This window comes from Podarcis pityusensis (assembly GCF_964106645.2).
Source record: "Podarcis pityusensis genome assembly, chromosome: 4".
In the NCBI taxonomy this organism is placed as follows: domain Eukaryota; kingdom Metazoa; phylum Chordata; class Lepidosauria; order Squamata; family Lacertidae; genus Podarcis; species Podarcis pityusensis.
In genome coordinates, this window is record NC_138027.1 from 90,123,688 (window position 1) to 90,144,650 (window position 20,963).

Below are 20,963 nucleotides of genomic sequence, written 5' to 3' on the forward strand. Positions count from 1 at the left end.
CCCTAAAAGGCCTCGGCCCAGTATACCTGAAGGAGAGTCTCCACCCCCATCGTTCAGGCCAGACACTGAGGTCTAGTGCCGAGGGCCTTTTGGTGGTTCCCTCACTGCGAGAAGTGAGGTTACAGGGAACCAGGCAGAGGGCCTTCTCAGTAGTGTCGCCCACCCCGTGGAACACCGTCCCACCAGATGTTAAGGAAATAAACAACTATCTGACTTTCAGAAGACACCTGAAGGCAACCCTGTTTAGGGAAGTTTTTAATGTTTGATATTTTATTTTGTTTTTAATATTGTGTCGGGAGCCACTCAGAGTGGCTGGGGAGGCCCAGCCCGATGGGCGGAGTATAAGTAATAAATTATCATCATCATCATCTTGTCAATCTGAAAAGCACTTGGGTATTTCATTAGCAAGCAGGTTTTGGGAATGCTGGAGCAACATCAATGTCTTTCTTTGAGCAAAAGTTTTCTACTGGCAAAAACTGCAACAGGATGCTGGGGAGATGCTGGATGACCAAGCTGCAGTAAACACTAGTAGTCTGACCTGTTCTAGCATATAAGTAGAGCTGAATTACCTTTGATCTATAGTCTAAATGGATATGTTTATCTCACTTGCCAACCTATCTAGCAAGGCGTTATGGATGAATTACAGGGTGGAGCCAAAGTAACCTTTTTGCCAGCAGTATGAAGCTATTGATATAAATGGAAAAGCCCCACTCAAACGGCATACTTCATTCGCACACTGCCCTCTGAGACCAGAATAAATTGGGGTGCCAAAACGTCAATAAGAGCTACATGCCCACGCTCAGCTTCAGCTTCCTTTTCCTCTTTGTGTTGCCATATTTCAAATAATTCAGAAGCTTATTGAGCTCAAATAAAAGTACTGGTGGTGGTGAGAAAGCCTATTTCAAGTTCTGAAGAAAATGTTATGTGAGGTTGTTCCTAAATAGGTTCAAACTGCAAAAGATTGTTCAATTTGGGGACATGAGGGGGGGAATTGATTTGGGAGCCAGTCTTGTGAAAATGGATTCAGAATTTAAATCTTCATATGAAATACTTTTCCCACCACGTGAATGAAATCTTGAAGAGCCATGTTCTGAGCACTGGTTAATTCATGTTGTGTCAGAGAAGTTCATTGTCATGGCTGTAGTTAAATGGTGGAAAATCCATTTAGAAATGCAATGATATAAACACATTTTCCTTCTCCCCTGTTTCCACCTTTGAAAACAGAGAAGGAACCCAAAACGTAATGTATAAACTAACTGAAATACTATGACAAAACTAAAATCAATATTTCTTCATCCAGTCCACCTTTTCTCTCTCTTTTTCCTTCGGTCCAAACTAATCACAGCCTGTTGGATTTCCCCAAAGTCTACATCATCAAAATGTGTAACATTGTTTTAAAATATGACAGGTTTGTACAGTGGTACCTCGGGTTAAGTACTTAATTCGTTCCAGAGGTCCGCACTTAACCTGAAACTGTTCTTAACCTGAAGCACCACTTTAGCTAATGGGGCCTCCTGCTGCTGCCGCACCACCGGAGCACGATTTCTGTTCTCATCTTGAAGCAAAGTTCTTAACCTGAAGCACTATTTCTGGGTTAGCGGAGTCTGTAACCTGAAGCGTATGTAACCTGAATCATATGTAACCCGAGGTACCATTGTATTGTAGTTTGCTGGGTGATAATGAAAAGATTTTTTTTTTTGCTACCGGACATAAATGAGGTTTTACATCAAGTGAAGAATGCACAACTAATATTGGTTGCACTTATTAGCTCCTGAATTCCTCAGTTAGAGTTGAGCACTTTGTGCATTGCCGTTCCAGATTTCATAGGAGACCTGAGCCAGAAAAAAAACTTTAGAAGATACCATGGCTCAGAAGCTCTTTTCTTTCTTTTCTTTTCTGATATAGTTACAAGCTTGATGGATCAGGGGAATGCTGTGGATGTAATATATCTTGATTTCAGCAATTCTTTTGACAAAGTACCTCATGATACTTTTGTGGAGAAGCTGGTAAAATGTGGACTAGACAAGTTAACAGTTAGGTGGTTGACTGACCAAACCCAAAGAGTGATCTCTAATGGCTTCTCATCGTCCTGAAAAAAATTGACAACTGGGGTACTGCAGGGTTCTGTCCTGGGTACGTTGTTGTTCAGTGTCTTTATAACTGACTTAGATGAAGAATTGAGGGAATGCTCATCAACTTTGCAGATGACACTAAACTGGGAGAGATAGCTAATGCCACAGAAGACAGAATTATGATGCAAAATGACCTTAACAGATTGGAGAACTGGGCCGAAAATAACAAAATGAATTTCAATAGGGACAAATTTAAGGTTTTACACAGGCAGGAAAAAACAGCTGCACCAATTTAAGATGGAGAACACCTGGATTGCCAGTAGTACAAATGAAAAGAATCTAGGGGTCCTAATAGATCACAAGTCAAGAGTGTGATGCAGCGGGGGGCACGGGACTAATGCTATTCTAGGTTGCATCAACAGAAGTATAGTGTGCAGATCAAGGTGGAGGCAGCAGAGGGAGTATGTGGTGAAGGCCAGACAGTTGTCCTGTAGGTATGTAAGTGGGACTCTGCAAAACCATTTTTAAAAAGGTGTGGTGTCACATATGATGCTAGCTTAAATTAGATTTTGGGAATCAGTCCTAACTATTTCTTAGCGGCCACCATATCTCATATGGATGAAGAATAAACTTGAGAAAGAGGGAAGGGGGGAGAGAGGGAGAGAGAGAGAGAGAGAGAGAGAGAGAGAGAGAGAGAGAAAGAAAGAAAGAAAGAAAGAAAGAAAGAAAGAAAGAAAGAAAGAAAGTGGCCCAGGTAGGTTTGGTTTGCTGAATGGTGTCTCTGTGGGGAGTTTATTCTAAAGCTAATGTGGAATATTTTTTAAAGTCCTGAAGCTGCCTTCTATCCGTAGACAATACCAGGAAATGTCACAAGCAAATAACACTGCTCTCTCGAGCACATGGTGAAGAGACAAATGTTGGACTGTAGCTTGTGCAGTGAATGCCAACAATATCGAAGCTGAGGTAGGTGGCTCCAGGGAAGGTTCTGACTGGAATTGCAGCTCTGCCAGCTGCTTGTGCACTCAAGAATACAACATGATAATACATGTAAAAAATAGGAGCACAGGAAACTTTCCTATATGGAAGCAGAGCATCAGTTCCTGAAGCCCAGTCAGCTACACTGACTGATAGGTAGCATTTCTCCAGGGTTTATGGCGGGAGTCTTTTCCAGTCTGGCAATCCCATGTGCTCTGGCTCTGAACCATAACCCTTCCCCAAAGTCACTGCTGTCTGCCTCTTCCTTTGCACTTACATACAATATAAACTATTGAGGTTCTCTAGTCGCTCATAGGTCGTTGGAGTACCAAAGCACTCGTCTGTCAGAAGAGAGAGCAGCTGCTTTACATTTCTCATGTTTTTCATACTAGATTAGAGTAGCTGTGTGTGTGTGTGTGTGTGTGTGTGTGTGTGTGTTACTTATATGCATTTTAATGCACATTTTACCATACTTGAGGCACTTTTGTACACAGCACTTGATTGGAGTACAGTGGTACCTCAGGTTAAGTACTTAATTCGTTCCAGAGGTCCGTACTTAACCTGAAACTGTTCTTAACCTGAAGCACCACTTTAGCTAATGGGGCCTCCTGCTGCTGCCGCGCCACCAGAGCACAATTTCGGTTCTCATCCTGAAGCAAAGTTCTTAACCTGAATCAATATTTCTGGGTTAGCGGAGTCTGTAACCTGAAGCATATGTAACCTGAAGCGTATGTAACCCGAGGTACCACTGTATTGCATTGCAAAATTCAGAGAAGTGCAAATTTCAAAGGTTGGCTAGGTTTCAGTTTAAGAAAGTGAAAATCTGGTAGGTTCACCTTTAAATGCAAAAATAACTGAATTTACCCCCCCATGCCAGTGTAGTTTCCTGCTGGACCATGGCTTACTGGTATGGTAGAACATGGAAAGACCAGCAATATGGGATAAGATTCAACAAATGCTTTGTATTGAATCCATCCTATACTGAAGCCATTTCCATTTGAGACAATCCTCTGAAAACTGGTTAAAACCTGATTTGTCTGAATGTATAACTTTTCCCCGAGGAAACATACCTAGTATAAATCTTATCCTTGAAGGCATAACTGACATTATAATGGACACCTGTATGAACTTTATAGTAGTCTAAATGTTTTAAAAACATAAATTGGTGCTTGTTGGCTTGAGTTTCAAATCACTCGTGTCAAATTTTGCTTTCCTTTAAAAATGCTTTCATATAAATCTCTACACTCTGAGCAGAATATATTGATCTGTTTCAAGTTCAGGATTTATGGTGACCTTGGAACCACCACACGGCTAAGCACTGCTTTCAGAAGTTGGGTTACAAGACAATTGAGACAGCCCTGTTAGTGATCTTCTAGTGCAACTTTTCTTTCATTTCCCAGGTTCTGTTGTTGAAAGGTGACAGCTTCTTGAAGCCATGAAAGCGGCGATATCACTGTAGTACTAAAGAGATAGGAGTCTGTTTCCCGCCCCCTTTCAACTACATCGAACTACAGTGCTATTCCTGTCTTTCCTGTATTGTGTGTAGACTACAGCATGACAGTTTATCGTGTTTTCAATCCCTTTTTTTCAAGTGTGGGTCTTGTGAAAGAGATGTCCCTCCCCCAGGATATAGCATATAATTTTAACCCTAAGCCTTGAGTTAAGACAAAATATCTGGATTCCTTTAATAGCAAAATGATGCACAGAATAATACCCTTATCCCTTCTTATTATGGGCAATGCCAACTTGGCACTGCCCGAGGTGACATTGTGTGAGGTTAGCACAGATCAGCAGACGACGTCAAATCTGGGAGGATGTAGAATGAGCTCCCTGCCACCATTACCAAGGTGCTCGGCAGCTTTTATTGGCAGTAAATTCATTCAGTGGCATGTCGAATTAGGTGATTAGCATAGAGAAAAGTGTCATAAAAAACAAGTGGCTCAGAGTGTGTGGCTACACAAGGCACAGAGTGTGCTGCGGACCTCATTATGCTGAATTAAGAGGACCTCTTGTGCAGTACATTTCCCTGTCAGGGTAGGAATGCACTTTGGTGATTTATAATTTTGATTATTATGATCTGTTCTGCTTGAGGAAGCCTCTAATTCATCAGGCAAAGAATTCTCAGATGGATCATTGTCTCCCTCCTGGATTGCATCAGTTTGTTGCAGGAGAAATTTAAGCTTATCACAACATTTATTTATTTTAAAGACACACATACACCCCAGATAATAAATCTATTGCTGCAACCTACCGTCTCAGCAGATTTAAAGGTTACACTTAATAAGAATTTGCCACACGGACGTGTTTGGCTTTTTGCCGTCCATCCCGTTGAACCATTAGATTTCCATATAGAAATGGAAACAGTGCCTCTTCCCCCACCTTTTTTTTTTTTTTTTTTTTTGAGATGACATTGTTCTTCCAGATCAAAGCTCAGCGGTTATATTGATCCTGTTGTGTACATCTGACTGGCATTGCAAAGAGCTATCAGGATTTGTGGCTTCAGAAACAGGGCAGAAAAGCCATCTGGCCCTTTCCTAAAATTCATTTTTCTGTGCTGCAATCCCAATAGTGAGGATCCACAAATGAATGATGAATCCCATTTATTTTTCTCCTTTCCCTTGTGTAATAAGATCATGGAAAAGCAGTTCCCATGTGACAGCAGCTATGTGTACAGGATGGGAAAGAGGAATGTCCCTAAGGTTGCTACCTTTGCTTGATCCCGCCCAGCACATTATTTCAAACTAATGGAAGCAGAAGTCTGTTTTGAAAATCGTATGTTCTGCAGCTCATCCTCTCTTGGGAAAAGTCTTGGAATGAAATTTTGCTGCAAAATGACAGCTCAAAGTCATTGCGGGAAAGAGTCCATTAAAATATTTATTGCCAAAGAGGTCCTGAGCAAATCTGGACTGCTACATCTCTTCTAAAAAGGGACTCGCCCTAGTTTTACAACCTGGATGCAAAATATTGGACCAAATTTATTATAACATGTATATTGACAACACTTATGCTAAAGAAGAAGAAGAGTTTGGATTTGATATCCCGCCTTTCACTCCCTTTAAGGAGTCTCAAAGCGGCTAACATTCTCCTTTCCCTTCCTCCCCCACAAAAAACACACTGCGAGGTGAGTGGGGCTGAGAGACTTCAGAGAAGTGTGACTAGCCCAAGGTCAAACAGCAGTTGCATGTAGAGGAGCAGAGACACGAACCCGGTTCACCAGATTACGAGTCTACCGCTCCTAGCCACTACACCACACTGGCTCTCAAGTGTGGTTCTCTTGGGATGGAGCAATTGTACGTACTCTCTTCAGCAGGAACAGCACATAATGCACCCTTTATGGTGTGCTTGGATAGAGGCTCAATATGCATGCTCTTCTCTCTGTATGTGACTAATCAGACCTCTGCATGTCTGTGGTGGAGGGGTCATAAATGACAACTCCACCAAAAGAAAAGGGACTGGGTGCCAGTTAGGGATGAATAGTCTGCCAATTTCAGTTTCTCCCACTTCCACATTTTCCTAATCTTAAATTTAGCTTGAGTCGCCACAAAAAAAAACACCACTGTTCGCATCTTATTGGTCATTTCTTATTGCACACACATTTTATATGCAATTTTACACAATACAAGACTTGTTCTGTGCCCAAAAATCGCCCGGTGGCACTGTGGCCCATAGATTGCAACAAAATACTGGGCAAGGTTTTGCCCAGTGTCTTGTTTGTGTGGTGGGCTCATGGGAAAAAGCTGTTCCATGAGCCTTTGCAAAGGGGAGGAGAGAGCCCAGTGCTTTTTTCTCTGGGGGTACTCCAGGGTATGCAGTACCAGCACATTTTTTTTCCTAGAAGAAAAGCACTGGGAAAACCTATATAAGACTGAGAGCCAGTGTGGTGTAGTGGTTAAGAGCGGTAGTCTCACAATCTGGGGAACCGGGTTCGCGTCTCCGCTCTTCCACATGCAGCTGCTGGGCGACCTTGGGCCAGTCACACTTCTTTGAAGTCTCTCAGCCCCACTCACCTCACAGAGTGTTTGTTGTGGGGGAGGAAGGGAAAGGAGAATGTTAGGCGCTTTGAGACTCCTTAAAGGGAGTGAAAGGAGGGATATCAAATCCAAACTCTTCTTCTTCTTCTTCTTCTTCCCCCAGAGCTAGCCATTTTGCCTTGAGGGCTACCCATCTGTCCACCAAGGGTGTCAACTCCAGGGGGCCCTGGGAGCTCAGGTGTCCACATTCCCCCCCCCCCGTTAGTGCCCGGCCTCCCCCTCCCCCCACCGTCACTTTTCCTGAAAGGCAGATGTGCCTGAAAAATGCCATGCTGGTGAAGCCCCAGACACCTAGCATCTTAATTTGTTCAAAGGGCTAAATTTGTATCTATACATATAAATTACCCCTTTCCCCCTGAAAATAAGACAGGGTGTTATATTAATTTTTCCTCCCAAAGATGCGCTAGGTCTTATTTTAAGGGGATGTCTTATTTTTCCATGAAGAAGAATACGGTACACATTTATTGTCTAATTGTGAGTCAGCCAGACTCCGTCAGGGCAGAGCGAGCAGCAGGCGGCAGCTTGTCCTGGCGGCGGTGTGGGCTCTCTGATTTAAAGAGACCTTGCACTGCCTGAACAGCTCCGGCTGCGCTGCAGCCAATCAGTGAGCTGCGTGGCAGCGCCCGCTGCTACGGTCCAGAGGAGTCAGATGCCTTACGGTAGCTTCGGGGGCCTTATATTCCGGGGAGGCCTTATTATTGGGAAGGTCTTATTTTCGGGGGATGACTTATATTACAGTGAGAGGCAAGACTGTAAGTAGGTCTTATTTTCGGGGGATGTCTTATTTTCGGGGGAAAACGGTAGCATATGCATTTTGGGGGCATTGGCCTGTGCTTTGAGTCTTTTGAGTACCCAGCAATGCCCCAGCTGCATCCATGTGGGATCGCATGACTGGGAATTCATGGGAATTATGCAGCTGGGGGATCAGCGTTTGAGAATTTATTGCAAACAAAAGACTTACCAGCTTTTAAAAAAAGGGAGAGCCTTACAAAGTTCACACAGAAGCATAATATTGCTTACTTTAACTCGACTGTGGAAACAACTCAGAGGCTATTAAGAAGAAAAAGGATAACAACAAGAAGATTGAAAGATGGGACTGGTGAACACTAAAAGCAGCAGAAATATGAGATGACTGGACCCTTACTGAACTCGAAGCATGGGAACCCCCAACAAAAATATATAATTTGGCAAAAGATTTGGACTTTAAGATATGTATTGGTATAATTTGGAATAATTAATGTGATATGATTGGATTGTTAAATGGAAAACATAATAAAAATTATTTTTTTAAAAAAAGGAATTATGCAGCTGGGATTCATCCCTTGAAAAGCAGCTCCCGTGGGATCGAAGATGAAGGGAAGAGGGATGAGAAACTGGTTTTTGTTGCTGTAAAAAGTTAGGCGCTGGTACTCATATCCTGATAAATTCTAAAACGCCTCTCTAAATCTGCACCTCTTCCTGTGCCCATTCCCATCTTTACTGATTTTGTGATTAACTTTTAATCAAAAAGTTGATAGTTAATATTTCTATTACATTTTTTAATTAATATTTCTCTCTCTCTCTCTGCCCCTCCCTCCCTTTTTCCATATGTGTGTATACTATGAAGATACTAAGAAAAATTTTATATAGAGAATGGTGTGGCATGGAAGCCAAAATTACTGTGTATTGTTTCTGAAGCATCCACATAACTAGTATGAAATTGGATCTCTTTCTCCTCAAAATAGTTTCAGAGGGGAAGTTCACAAGGTGGATGGTAACACATCGCCTGCTCCATAATCAATATGACTAGGAACATACTTTAAAAAGTGCTGGATTGTATTCCACAGAACATAGAGGTGAAAATATTGGAAGGGTATCAGGCAATGGCTGTGAGCCACATAACAGAAAATATCAAATTAGCCAAATGCTGGTCTTGCTTGGGGCCCCATACAAGAAAATAAGTGGATTCTGTGTAGTAAGTTAAGGTTATTTTGCAATCATATGGGTAAAACATTACTACCTCTGTTCCACTCAAGTTGGGCTGTCACAGAAGGCCTCAGGTTTGATCCCTGGAATCTTCAGGTACGGCTGAAAGAGAAGCCTGTGTATAATCTTGGAGTGTCACTGCCAGTCATTGTAGACAAGACTGAGTTAAGCGGATGAATGGTCTAACTCAGTATAAATAGCATCCCATGTTCCTAAATTGCTGCAGTTTGCATGTCCATCTCTGGTCCGCATGAGAAATCAGGCAAGCAAATGTGATTCACTCACATCACTGAGGCTGTTTTTATGTCAGCAAACAATAACATAATTAACTACTTGTCTGTATTGTTTGACACTTCCTTTACATTGAAATGAATGCAAGTTACATAAATAAGTCAGTTGCACAACTCATATAACTTTCATTCAGTAACAGCCAGAGAGGTAAATAATGCAGTATTTGGCAGAAACTGAACTGCAGTGGAATGGAAACAGCATTGAATACTGACCATGAAGGAAATCTAAGCCTTCATACACCCCTACACTTAAGCACTTTCTGGTCATGCGTTCAAAAGACCTTTCCCAATTATGCCGTCTTTTGAATCAACCTGGCAGTTCTCCATTTAGACTTGATGAGCAGTTCTTTTTGATCTGGAAGTACCTTCGGTAAATAGCAATTCTTCTTTTAGATGGTGGGATGTGTGGGTGGTGACTTCTATTGTGAGGTGATTACATTTATCAAGCCTTGGGGGAGTCTGAAGTGAATTTGGAACTCTGCAATGCTTCCTAACACATAGTACCATATATATTTTATAGCACTAATATTCCCCCCGACATGTAAAGAGAAGGAGCAAAAGAGCTCTAATGAAGAAATATTACAAGCTGACTCAAACAGACTCCGCCATTTTGTAAGCGGAGTTCAGTTGATGCCAGCACTTTTATTTTTCTCTGCAGGGTGTGAAAACACTCAGGCCATTCAGTTCAGAGTATTAGTGAAGTCTGTGTGAGAAGGAGAGTTTGGAAAGTGTGTGGCAAGGAAGGAAGGTAGAGCTGTGTGTCAGTGGATGAGGGATTCCAATTGAAGCCATGCCTTGCATTGCAGCTTTGAAACATTCAGCCCGCCATCTTGATGTCATGGAATTCTACTCAGTATTGACCCAGAGTAGATTCCAATGTATAGTTGGCAGAGCAAAAACTTGAACATGTTGCAGGATTCCCCCCAAAAATGATCAGAGGGGGAAACTATTCCATTGTGTTGAGGAAGAATCCTTGCTCTGACAGAATGATCCGCTTAAGGGTACATTGAATACAACACAGCATTAAAAAGTGTACCTGCAACCTACGCCCACCCCAAACTTCCTCAGCCACCTTCAAAAATCATCAGGACATAAACCATGAGACATCAGGACATAAACCAACCTAAGAAGATGTGAGACTTCTCTGCAAAGTTTTGTTTTTCTTAAGGGCTCTCTTTTGGCAAGGATTGAGCCCAAACCAGAAACCCTTTGTGCGAAATATTCATGCAAATAGGGAAATTCCCACTCCCTAGCAATATTGGGGAAGAGGAGCACTATGAATAGAGACAATTTTTTCACCTGTTCTGAATGACGGAAAGAAAGTACTGTCTTCACTCTGAAAAGGCTTTGTTACTTTGGCCCCAATTAAGCATAGCCAAACATCACGCACTAATAAAACAGAATTTGAGTGAGTGAATGTTTCAATGGATGAACAACATTTGTCCCTGTTCATAGTGCTTGCCAAAGCTGAATGAACACCTCTGCCCAATTCAATCCTTCTCTAGCCTAGCACAAAGCAGGGTTGGGCTACTCTGCCAGGATATACTGTAATGATAATCTGCAGTTTTAAATGTCCAGACAGAGTTTAATTGTTGAAAAGCAGAAAGAGTCTGGAACACTAAACATCACCAAAAAAATCCATTGATTTTGTGACTGGTGTGCCTTCTTCTGCCCCAGCAAAATTTAATGAACTAGAATTAAAAGGGGAGGGGGGAGTCCCATGACTTTTTCAAACAAAAACTGATCCTGGGAAGAAGGCCTCTGACACAGTCACATGGGTTGTTTTGAGACTTCTTATTATCCTGAGACAGCATCTTAAAAAGTAGAGACATCACCTTGCCAACAAAGGTCCGTTTGGTAAAAGCTATGGTTTTCCCAGTAGTGATGTATGGAAGTGAGAGCTGGACCATAAAGAAGGCTGATCGCCAAAGAATTGATGCTTTTGAATTATGGTGCTGGTGGAGACTCTTGAGAGTCCCATGGACTGCAAGAAGATCAAACCTATGCATTTTTAAGGAAATCAGCCCTGAGTGCTCACTGGAAGGACAGATCCTGAAGCTGAGGCTCCAATACTTTGGCCACCTCATGAGAAGAGAAGACTCCCTGGAAAAGACCCTGATGTTGGGGAAAATGGAGGGCACAAGGAGAAGGGGACGACAGAGGACAAGATGGTTGGATAGTGTTCTCGAAGCTACCAGCATGAGTTTGACTGAACTGCGGGAGGCAGTGGAAGACAGAAGTGCCTGGCGTGCTCTGGTCCATGGGGTCACGAAGAATCGGACACGACTAAACGACTAAACAACAAATTATCCTGAGAAGCATTGGAATTTAGCTTGGAGTGGGAAAATGTTACCCCAACCATTTGTGTGTGTGTGTTTTTCAAGAGTCTGGGTTTAGCTGTGATTTTGCAAAGATTTCCAGCTTGGCCACTTCAGTCCCCCATTTGTGTCATCCCTAAAACACACTCCACAGCAAGAGCTAAATGTCAGCATTAACTAAAGTCCCATTTCCCCCCATAATTGTAAGCAATCAGCCGTGCTTCACACTAATCATCTTTCTGACATGCAAATCAACAGCAAACTGCCTTTCTTCTCCAGTTTCTCTGTTCAGGTAAGTTCACTACAAATCTACATGACTTTTATTTCTGCAGCAATGTCTAGAACTCAGAATTCTTTAAAATCTGACCTTTCGGTGCTAAAACACCAGCTTACCTCCACGGGCTTTTCAAAAACCAAGACTCTATATGCTGTTATTCCCCTAACTGGGGTTTAAAATGCCAAGACCTTGGCTATTAGTTATATACCTTGAAGACTTTTTTTAAAAAAAACACAAAAAACAGTTTTTTACTCAATATTCAAACTAAAGGTTAGGAAAGCAGAGAGGTATAGGCATTCCACTAACTGGATCCTCTTTTTCATACACACTTGCAATCTGGCACAAGGATTTATTCCTCTCTCTTGAGTCATCAGCAGCATGTTACAGTGGTACCTCAGGTTACATATGCTTCAGGTTACATATGCCTCAGGTTACAGACTCCGCTAACCCAGAAATAGTGCTTCAGGTTAAGAACTTTGCTTCAGGATGAGAACAGAAATCACACGGCAGCAGCTGGAGGCCCCATTAGCTAAAGTGGTGCTTCAGATTAAGAACAGTTTCAGGTTAAGAACGGACCTCCTGAATGAATTAAGTACATAACCAGAGCTACCACTGTATATTCTCTGTTATATTCATCTGTGTTCTTTTGCTTTCTCTCTCTCTCTTTTTATTAAATATTTATTGGGTTTTATAACAAATAAAGATGCAAATCTCATTCATCAAAATATATACAAATGTTCTCCCTCTCTTCCTTCGGACTTCCCTCAACTCCCACCCTACTGAGTTATTTGGTTTTGTTTATTGTGTCCTGCTTTGTATCAAAGTAAATTCCCCTATCATTCTCTAAAATGTCTGTTACTATAATAAAGTTGTGAACGTTTATTCAAACCGTGCCAGTGAGTCCAGTCCATTTTGTTGTTTCTGCAAATAAACTGTAAATGGTTCCCAAACCCTTTTGAAGTCCTTTTTTTCCTTCTCTCTTAAATTATCTGTTACCTTAGCCAATTCTGCATAGTTTATCAATTTTTCTTGTCGTTGTTCTTTTGATGGTATTTCTTCCATCTTCCAGTATTGTGCAATCAAGATTCTTGCCGCTGTTGTAGCATACATAAATAATGACCATTTTCTCAAATTAGTTCTTGATTTGAGATACCTAGTAGAAAAGCTTCAGGATGTTTGTTTTAAACATTTTTTTCCCAATTCATTATATATCATTTCCCAATATTTTTAAATGCATTTGCATTCCCACCACATATGATAAAATGTACCTTCCTTTTCTTTACATCTCCAGCATCTGTTATTTTCTTTCTTAAACACCTTTGCCATTTCCACTGGTGTAATATATGTGTTCTTTTGATTTCTCATTCTGTGTCCGCAGTTGCCAACTCTTGTGACCCAAGGATGGAGCTATTTGACTCAAGTATGCAGACCTAAGGGTGGGACCACAGAGATCATCTACATTTGGATGACCCCAGGGCAGCAGTGTTGCATGAGTTCATGGCACTCAAGGTGGGCACACACACTGGAGGGGTTGTACGCATGTGCCAGGGGTGGGCAGGAGTGCTAGGTGGGTGTGTGGGTGCTTGGGGTGGGGTGAACAGGGTGCCCACCATGGTACCCCAGCCCTAGCCACCAACACTGCTAGAACAACTCCACCCCTCAAAAATCCGTGCCCAGGGTCCCGACGAGAGAAGAATGAAGACAGACGTTAATGGACTATGCGGAAATGGCGAAACTTACCAGGAGAATGAGAAACCAAGATACCAATTATTTATTTATTTTTAAGAAAGGAATGGAAATGGTTTCTTGAGTGTTTACAAACAAGCCGTAAGCAGATGAAGACATTGGCGGGATTAATGTAAAAACCTGCAGTTTCAAAATATATATGGGATATATGTGGGAACAGATATACAAAAGAATATGTTGAGATAATTTGGAGTATGCAGGAAGATGAAAAGAAATGTAAAGGAACCACAGAAAGAGGGAGAAGGGAGTCGGAGTTTGAAATGTCAAAATTATGATTGAATAATTGTTGTCATATTATAAATAAAAATTAATAATAATAATAATAATAATAATAATCTTTGCCTAGGGCACAGCCCAATGCAAAAAAAAAAAAAAAAAATTTAAAAAAAATCTCCTGTTGTGTTTTGAGGGCAGCTCTTCCTCTTGCTTTTCTGGCAGCTAGCCCAATTTGTTCCCCCAAAATGGCCATGTCAGACAAGGGCTTGCTTATTCGGCCAGCCTTTCAGTGTCCCATATCTGCTTGTTTTTTGAGATAACCTTCAACTTGTTGTCTAGATGATGAACTAATTCTCCTCTCTGTTCTTCAGTTTTATATTTATCCTCTATAAAATCATTCTTTAGCACCCTTCCACTCTCCAGCCTTATTCCTGTCATAATTTTCCTTGACCTTTGCTGGTGCTGGATGAATGCCATGGTCAGTACTAAAAAGACTGATGCTGAGTAGAATCTGTCCACATGCATTTCTGGAGAGGGAGCAGAACAAAAGCTTTAGCAGTGCTGGACAACAGATATAAGGATAAAGGGACCCCTGACCATTAGGTCCAGTCGTGACCGACTCTGGGGTTGCGACGCTCATCTTGCTTTATTGGCCAAGGGAGCCGGCGTTTGTCCGCAGACAGCTTCCGGGTCATGTGGCCAGCATGACTAAGCCATTTCTGGCAAACCAGAGCAGCGCACGGAAACGTCGTTTACCTTCCCGCTGGAGCTGTACTTATTTATCTACTTGTACTTTGACGTGCTTTCGAACTGCTAGGTTGGCAGAAGCTGGGACCGAACAACGGGAGCTCACCCCGTCGCGGGGATTCGAACCGCTGACCTTCTGATTGGCAAGTCCTAAGCTCTGTGGTTTAACCCACAGCGCCACCTGCGCCCCCTGATATAAGGATATGAGTGCCTTAAAGCAAGGTTAGCTTTTGTGAATGGCCTCCTACAAGGGAATGGATGGAAGCGTTTGGAGCTACCATAACGGGAAGTGCACCATTCCCCCTCCTTTATTATTATTATTATTATTATTATTATTATTATTATTATTATTTAGAGCCATTTCTCCGTGACACGTAGACCAACTGCATTATGGTAATGGAAAGGTTTGTTCCTGACTGAGGTAATAAATCACGAGTAAATGCCTGCTTCCTACTATTCTGCCAGCGCTCTCTCTAGAAATAATCTGGCGTTCCAAAGGTTACTAGAGATATCCAAACATTTATGATGCAGAATTAATAACTTCAAGGTCAGAAGAAGAGAGGCCAATTTAGACTCATTCATCATGTCGTCTATATTGATTTCTGGAACTTAAAGGAACTTGAGTCATAATTGCAGAGATAAACAGAAGTTATGGACTTTCCCTTTCACAGATGTAGCTCTTTAAGAAGCCTATATATTGTATATTCTCCCTCCCTCCCTCCCTCTCTCTTTCTCTCTCTGGATTTTGCAATATTAAAAGTTAATTGACAATGGGTGTAAAATGACAGCATGAGAGCTCACCTGGGACACTGATCATTGGACTGTGTCGCCACTAGGTATTGCAAGCCACTTTCCAGATTGGGTGAGTAAGTCCTTAGGCCCTCAAAGCCCCCCTGTCTGGCCCTCTCCCTGTGTTATACTCCTTTCACAGCCACAGCCCCTTCCCTTGGCCACAGCCCTGCTGTAAATAAAGTGGGCTATCTATGTTCAGTTGCCATTCAAGCTAAAAGTTGCTGCAGGGTACAATCACAATGTTAGACAAGGGGTTCGCCCACTTCCGCTCGTCTTGTGCCTTGAAAGTACGGATCCACACAGTTTTCTACGTAATTCACACTTTCTAGGCATGGGTCTAAGCAGTTTCTCCTTGCCCTGTTCCTTCCCTAGGAAAAATCTGCTCTTTAACTCTATCTGCAGAAAACGCAATTGCCGTTTTCTCTGATTGAGTGCTAAAGAACAGGTTTCCCCAGGAGAAAGCCGGAGGACAAGAGGAGTTGTGGGTTAAGCCCTGGGATATGGATCAAAATTAAATCAGAGCAGGACTGACGGAGAGGGATTAGGTTTGGATCATTTTTGGTTTAGCACAGGGGCAAGCAAAACGTTGTTTGGGATCTACTCATAGATCACTGGATGATTTGAAATATATCAGCAAGGGGTTTAACCATTGTTCCCAATCTTTTTAACAATTTTAATTATGTTCGGCATATCTGGAAGGCACGGCATAAATGAACATTACGACCTCTCTAATGCTGCTCGTTCCTATTGGTATGACTCTCCTTGTGTACAGTTCTGTGCTCATGAAATTCAATGTCATCAAGACCGTACATCTCATAATTATGTGGATCAGATGCCTTTATGCCATATTCAGTTATCTGAATTACATCAGAAACAGAATATGTGGCCTTCAGATGACTTCTGAGAACTCTTGCAAAGTTCAGATATAGCCACAGGCTAAGATGTTTTTTTAAGCAGCATATGCATAAGCTTCCTCAATAGTTTTCAAACTCTACAATTTCAAAGTCTAAGGCATTAAAATTGGATTTACAGAAAAGAATGTGTGTGTGTGTGTGTGTGTGTGTGTGTGTGTGTGTTTATAGGCATAATGAACTGAATAAATGGCAACACATGAGCCAAGTGGTTAGTCAGAATGTCCCTATGGATATGACTTCTGCCCAAATGTTCAGACAACTCATTTCATTATTTTTTTCATGTAGTATTGTACTGCAAAGCCTTGTTTAGAGCAGACAGCAAAAGATAACCCTTATTCCCCTGAAGTTATCGTTCAAAAAACCAATTCAACCCACACCCTAATACCACTGAATTGACAAGATACAATTACAGAACTGAATAAAGGAAATTACTTAACTCTTGTAGGGATTTTGAGAATGGAAGAGCTACTGAGTGCTTGTCGTATGATTCACTTGGGCAAAAAGTTTTTTTTTGTTTTTTGTTTAAAGAACACTTTCTATTGTAGTAATAACACAGGGAAAGGTGCAATGTAAAGGCCAGGTCTACTTTAATAAGTCTTTGAAAGATGATCACTCCCAATACAAATAAAAACCCATATTTTCTTGGTCCTTGGGTAAGTTTTCTTCAAAGTGATCCCTCCCTGAATGCCTCTATTTGTTTCACCACTATTTGCTTGTTCTCTTCCTCTGGACCCAAATTACATGGAGGCCCTGATGGAGATGAAGTTGGAAGCAAATCCTATCACTGGTCCCTCACTTAAAAGATGCAAGCGAAACTTAGGCAGCATACATTTAAAACACATTGCTTCTCCCCGAGGATACTTGGAACTGCAGTTTACCATTCAAAGAGCTACAGTTCCAGCCCCCTTAACAACAGAAAAGTGCCCAGATCAATGGAAGACAATAACACAATGAAATTCAAAACAGTAACAATTTATTGCACGTTGATTCAAAATCCATTAAAAACAATTTAGTTAAGGAATGCAAGAAAATCGATCAGCTTGATCCAGTGACACCAGAGAGAGCCATTTTCACTTGGAAGATGCAGCGAGCTTTTTTTCTCCTGCTCTGGACGGTAGGACTCGAACCAATGGCTTCAAGATACAACAAAGGAGATTCCAACTGAACATTGTTCAACAGAGGAATGGACTCCCCTGGAAGGTGATGGACTCTCCTTCCTTGCAGGTTTTAAAGCAGAGATTAGATGACCATCTGTCATGGATTCTTTCTTTCTTTCTTTCTTTCTTTCTTTCTTTCTTTCTTTCTTTCTTTTTTTCTTGTTCTGCCCAATCTCAGTCCATATTTCATGGCTGCTTAAATCATCTGTCCCCCTCCTGATTCTCAGTGAGTGCCTCTTCTTCTGGCCAGTTGAGACGTCCAAATAGAGCAGCAATTCCTTCAAGGAGGAAAATCATAACTCCTCGATGATGATGTCATCTGGATGGAAAAGAATGAAAAAGAGAGAAAATCTGTTCAGTCCTCTCGGGCTTCTTGTAGCTGGAGTCAGTCTGGGTGCTGCCCTCCCAGGCCAGGTGGGAAAGGCCTGCCAGGCAGGGAGCAGGTCCTGCAGGACTCCCAGCAAGAAGACCTGGGAGGTGTGTCTTGGGCAAACAAGGGACAAGGGAGTTCACTGTCCCCAAGGTGTGGGGCTTACCTTCTTTCAGATTATTCCTGAAACAAGCCAGCTCCGGCCGAATTACTGTGTTCTGCAGAGGAAAGACAAATCTGAGTCAGCTGACACTATGAACCCCACCCTGGATGGGTGTAAGAGAAGCAGCCCCACGCAGGAAGGATGGAAGCAACCAAAGAACTGAAAACAGGAATGCAAAATACTTACTCTTAGGTTCGGGAATCTTTGTGATAGGGCCAGCAGCAGGGATATACTGCTGGCTGCTAATTTCCTTTGGTCTTCACTCCCCAAAAGGGCGTAATATCGGAGGTCCTGCGGGATGAAAGAAATGGGACAGTCAGTTGGGTAAGGGACTGGGGGGGGGCAACCCTAAAACCACTCCTGATGCTATCAGGATACTTACGGTAATCAACTGGAGAAGGGTGCTAGTATTGGGGGCTTCTAGGAGGAGACTCCCCAGCAGGCTCTGGAATGGCCTCTTCAGTTCCTGTGGGAAAAGAGAGAAGAGAGGTTGAGTGCTGCTGAGTTAAATTTTGTAAGAGTGTAAAAAGAAGAAAGAGCTGTGCAAAGAGAAGTTAAAGCAAAGGACATACCTCTTTGTCCTCCTCTGCGCTCCCCAGAACTGCCTCTGTTGTTCTATGGAGGATTGCACTCACCATCGAGGAACTGAAGTGGGGTCTCATAAAACTGGAGAGAGAAAGGGAAGGGGTTAGACACTGCCTCCTCCAAGTCTCCCTTGTCCCCTTCTCCCTCCTGCCTGACTTGCCCACCCAAAGCTCCCCCTGGAGTTCTGCCCCCCTGCAGCCGCACCCACCCCAAAGACCCCACTCACCTCAACTGCAGAAGGGCCTCGAAGGCCAGGGCCAGGCTCAGGGGGCGATCCCTGAAGTACTCCAAGTGGCCGAGGATGTCCTGGAAGAGAGCAGAGGAGGAAAGTCAGCTCCTTCCGGGAGTCTCCAGAGGACGGCTCCAACCCCAAACACCAGCCCCCTCTCTGTCCCTCCCTCCCCATGGGGGTCCCTCACACCACCCACCACTCACCAGAATGGCTTTGGCAGTCTCCTCCTTGGAGTACTTCAGGGTTCGGAGCCCCCTGAGCCGAGCTGCCTGGCAGTCCTGGATGATGCCCAGGAGATAAAGCTGATCTTTGTCTAGCAGCTGAAAGGCAAAAGTCAGGCTGTCAGTTCCTTGTGGGGGGAGGGCTCCTCCACATCTGAGAGTGCAGAGTGGAGTGCAAGAGGGGGGCAGGTCTGAGGGATCCCCTCCCTGCTCTTGTTTTATCCAATACTCACCACAACGGAAGGGATGTGGATTCCTAGTACATCTGCAAAGAGAAGGACATGGGGACAGGTGAGTTCATCCCTGAGCCCTTGCAAGGCTTTTCCAAGAGTTTTCTCCTGGATTCCAAGTCCAGGATTCCAAGTACAGGAGAAGGACACCCCAGGCCTTGGGGGCCAATCCTGCCCTCCTGCCCCCAGAACATGGCTCCCCAGGGAAGATGCCCCTCCCACTGATAACTGTCCCCCTGCCTTGCCCCACAGCCCAGCCCCCTGCTTCCTCGAACAGACCCCACAAAATGGAGTGGTTGCTGGGGGGGGGGGCGGTTGGGTTTCCAGATGCTGTCACAGATAGGAGGGTTGGATCCAGCCATCTGGCTCTGTGCATCTTTTTACTAGATGCCGCCCTAGCCCATTCCTGCCCTCCCCCGTCCCCAAAAGGAGGGCTACTTGGTCACCTGACACTGCGGGCTGCTCCAGGACTTCCAAGGGGGCCACCTTGTTGCAGCTGATCAGGTGCCTTAAGCGCCTGAACCTAGAAGAGACGAGCAGAGAGAGCGACTCAGAAGCTGGCAGCCCCAATTCGGGGGGTGTGTGTATGAGGAGGGGCGTCTGGCCCAATTCCTGCCATCTCTCTGCAGTTTTGCGACCTGAAAGGGCATCGGCAGAGCTGGAAAAAGGCAGCCCAGAGCACGAATGGCTGGCAGAGAGAGAAAGGAGGTCCCAAGTGCTATGGGTTCAAGAGTTCCAGCCCAAAGGAAAGACAAGCATTGCCAGCTGTTAAAGGGCTGCTCTGCCTCGTCTTCTTAGAACAGCCCTGTCCTTCCTTGGTGAGGGAGGAGATCCCTTGGAGGGTCCTCCAAGCATCAAGGTGTCCCAGAAGAGGAGCAGAACATGAGGAAGGGGGTGGAGTCTTCCTTGGAGCCAGAGAGACTCCCAGGAAGGGGGAGACGGCCGATGTCGTAGGGCAGCTGGAGAGATGCAGAATGGAGCCAGGCGGAGGTATAGTGGTTGGAGGGCTGGACTGGGAGGACCTGGGAGAGCAGGGTTCAAATCTCCACTCGGCCATGAAGCTCCCTGGTGGACCAAAGAGCTAAAGCTGTGGAGGGGACCCCAGGACTCACACCCCGCCCCCAGGAGACCAAGAGAAAGCAAAGGAATGGTACTTACAGTCTGCACATCTTTACGAAAAATCCCCCCTCCTTTCTAAGCTAAAATTCCCACCCAAGCCTGATCCCAAACTCAGGTCAAATCCTCCATCCACAATCAGGTCGTGGATGGCAGTGGTTTTAGTCATAATTGACCTGGCATTACACAGCAACACCTTCAGGTCATGTGGGTTTCCCCTGTTGATTCCAGTATCCATCCGGTCAAGGCCAGACCCGGAGGCAGGGATAGTCCTCAAACAACGACTAAACCTGCCTCCTTGGTAATGACATGGTCTGGCCTTAGCGTAACTCCGCCTCCTGCCCATGATCACCGAGATCGGATGTCCCAGTGCTTCCCCCCCTGTGGACCTTGTCCCAGCCATCGTGTTGGCTGGGGAGCCACTCCCAGGCAGCCCTGATCCCGCCCCTTAAAAACAAAACACAAACTACACAGAACCAATAAAACAACAAAAAACAAAAACAGAACAAGTATACTAAAATTAATCCCCCACCAAATATCCATCCC

General features: G+C 43.7%; 1 protein-coding gene and 1 long non-coding RNA gene across 2 annotated transcripts in view; one reads left to right on the plus strand and one right to left on the minus strand.

The window, feature by feature from the left end:
* The window catches only part of LOC308475985, an 828,107-nt gene that overhangs the window by 127,935 nt on the left and 679,209 nt on the right, over positions 1 to 20,963 (plus strand). The gene's annotated exons all lie outside the window — the stretch shown is intronic.
* LOC308476339 (uncharacterized protein) lies at positions 17,029 to 20,470 on the minus strand (the record flags this gene model as incomplete). Its single annotated transcript, XM_081003881.1, has 8 exons — positions 17,029 to 17,819; positions 18,037 to 18,088; positions 18,220 to 18,324; positions 18,416 to 18,499; positions 18,606 to 18,699; positions 18,845 to 18,924; positions 19,054 to 19,336; positions 20,460 to 20,470. The coding sequence occupies 8 exons, from the start codon at positions 20,468 to 20,470 to the stop codon at positions 17,794 to 17,796; spliced, it is 735 nt and encodes a 244-aa protein (XP_080860007.1). The 3' UTR covers positions 17,029 to 17,793.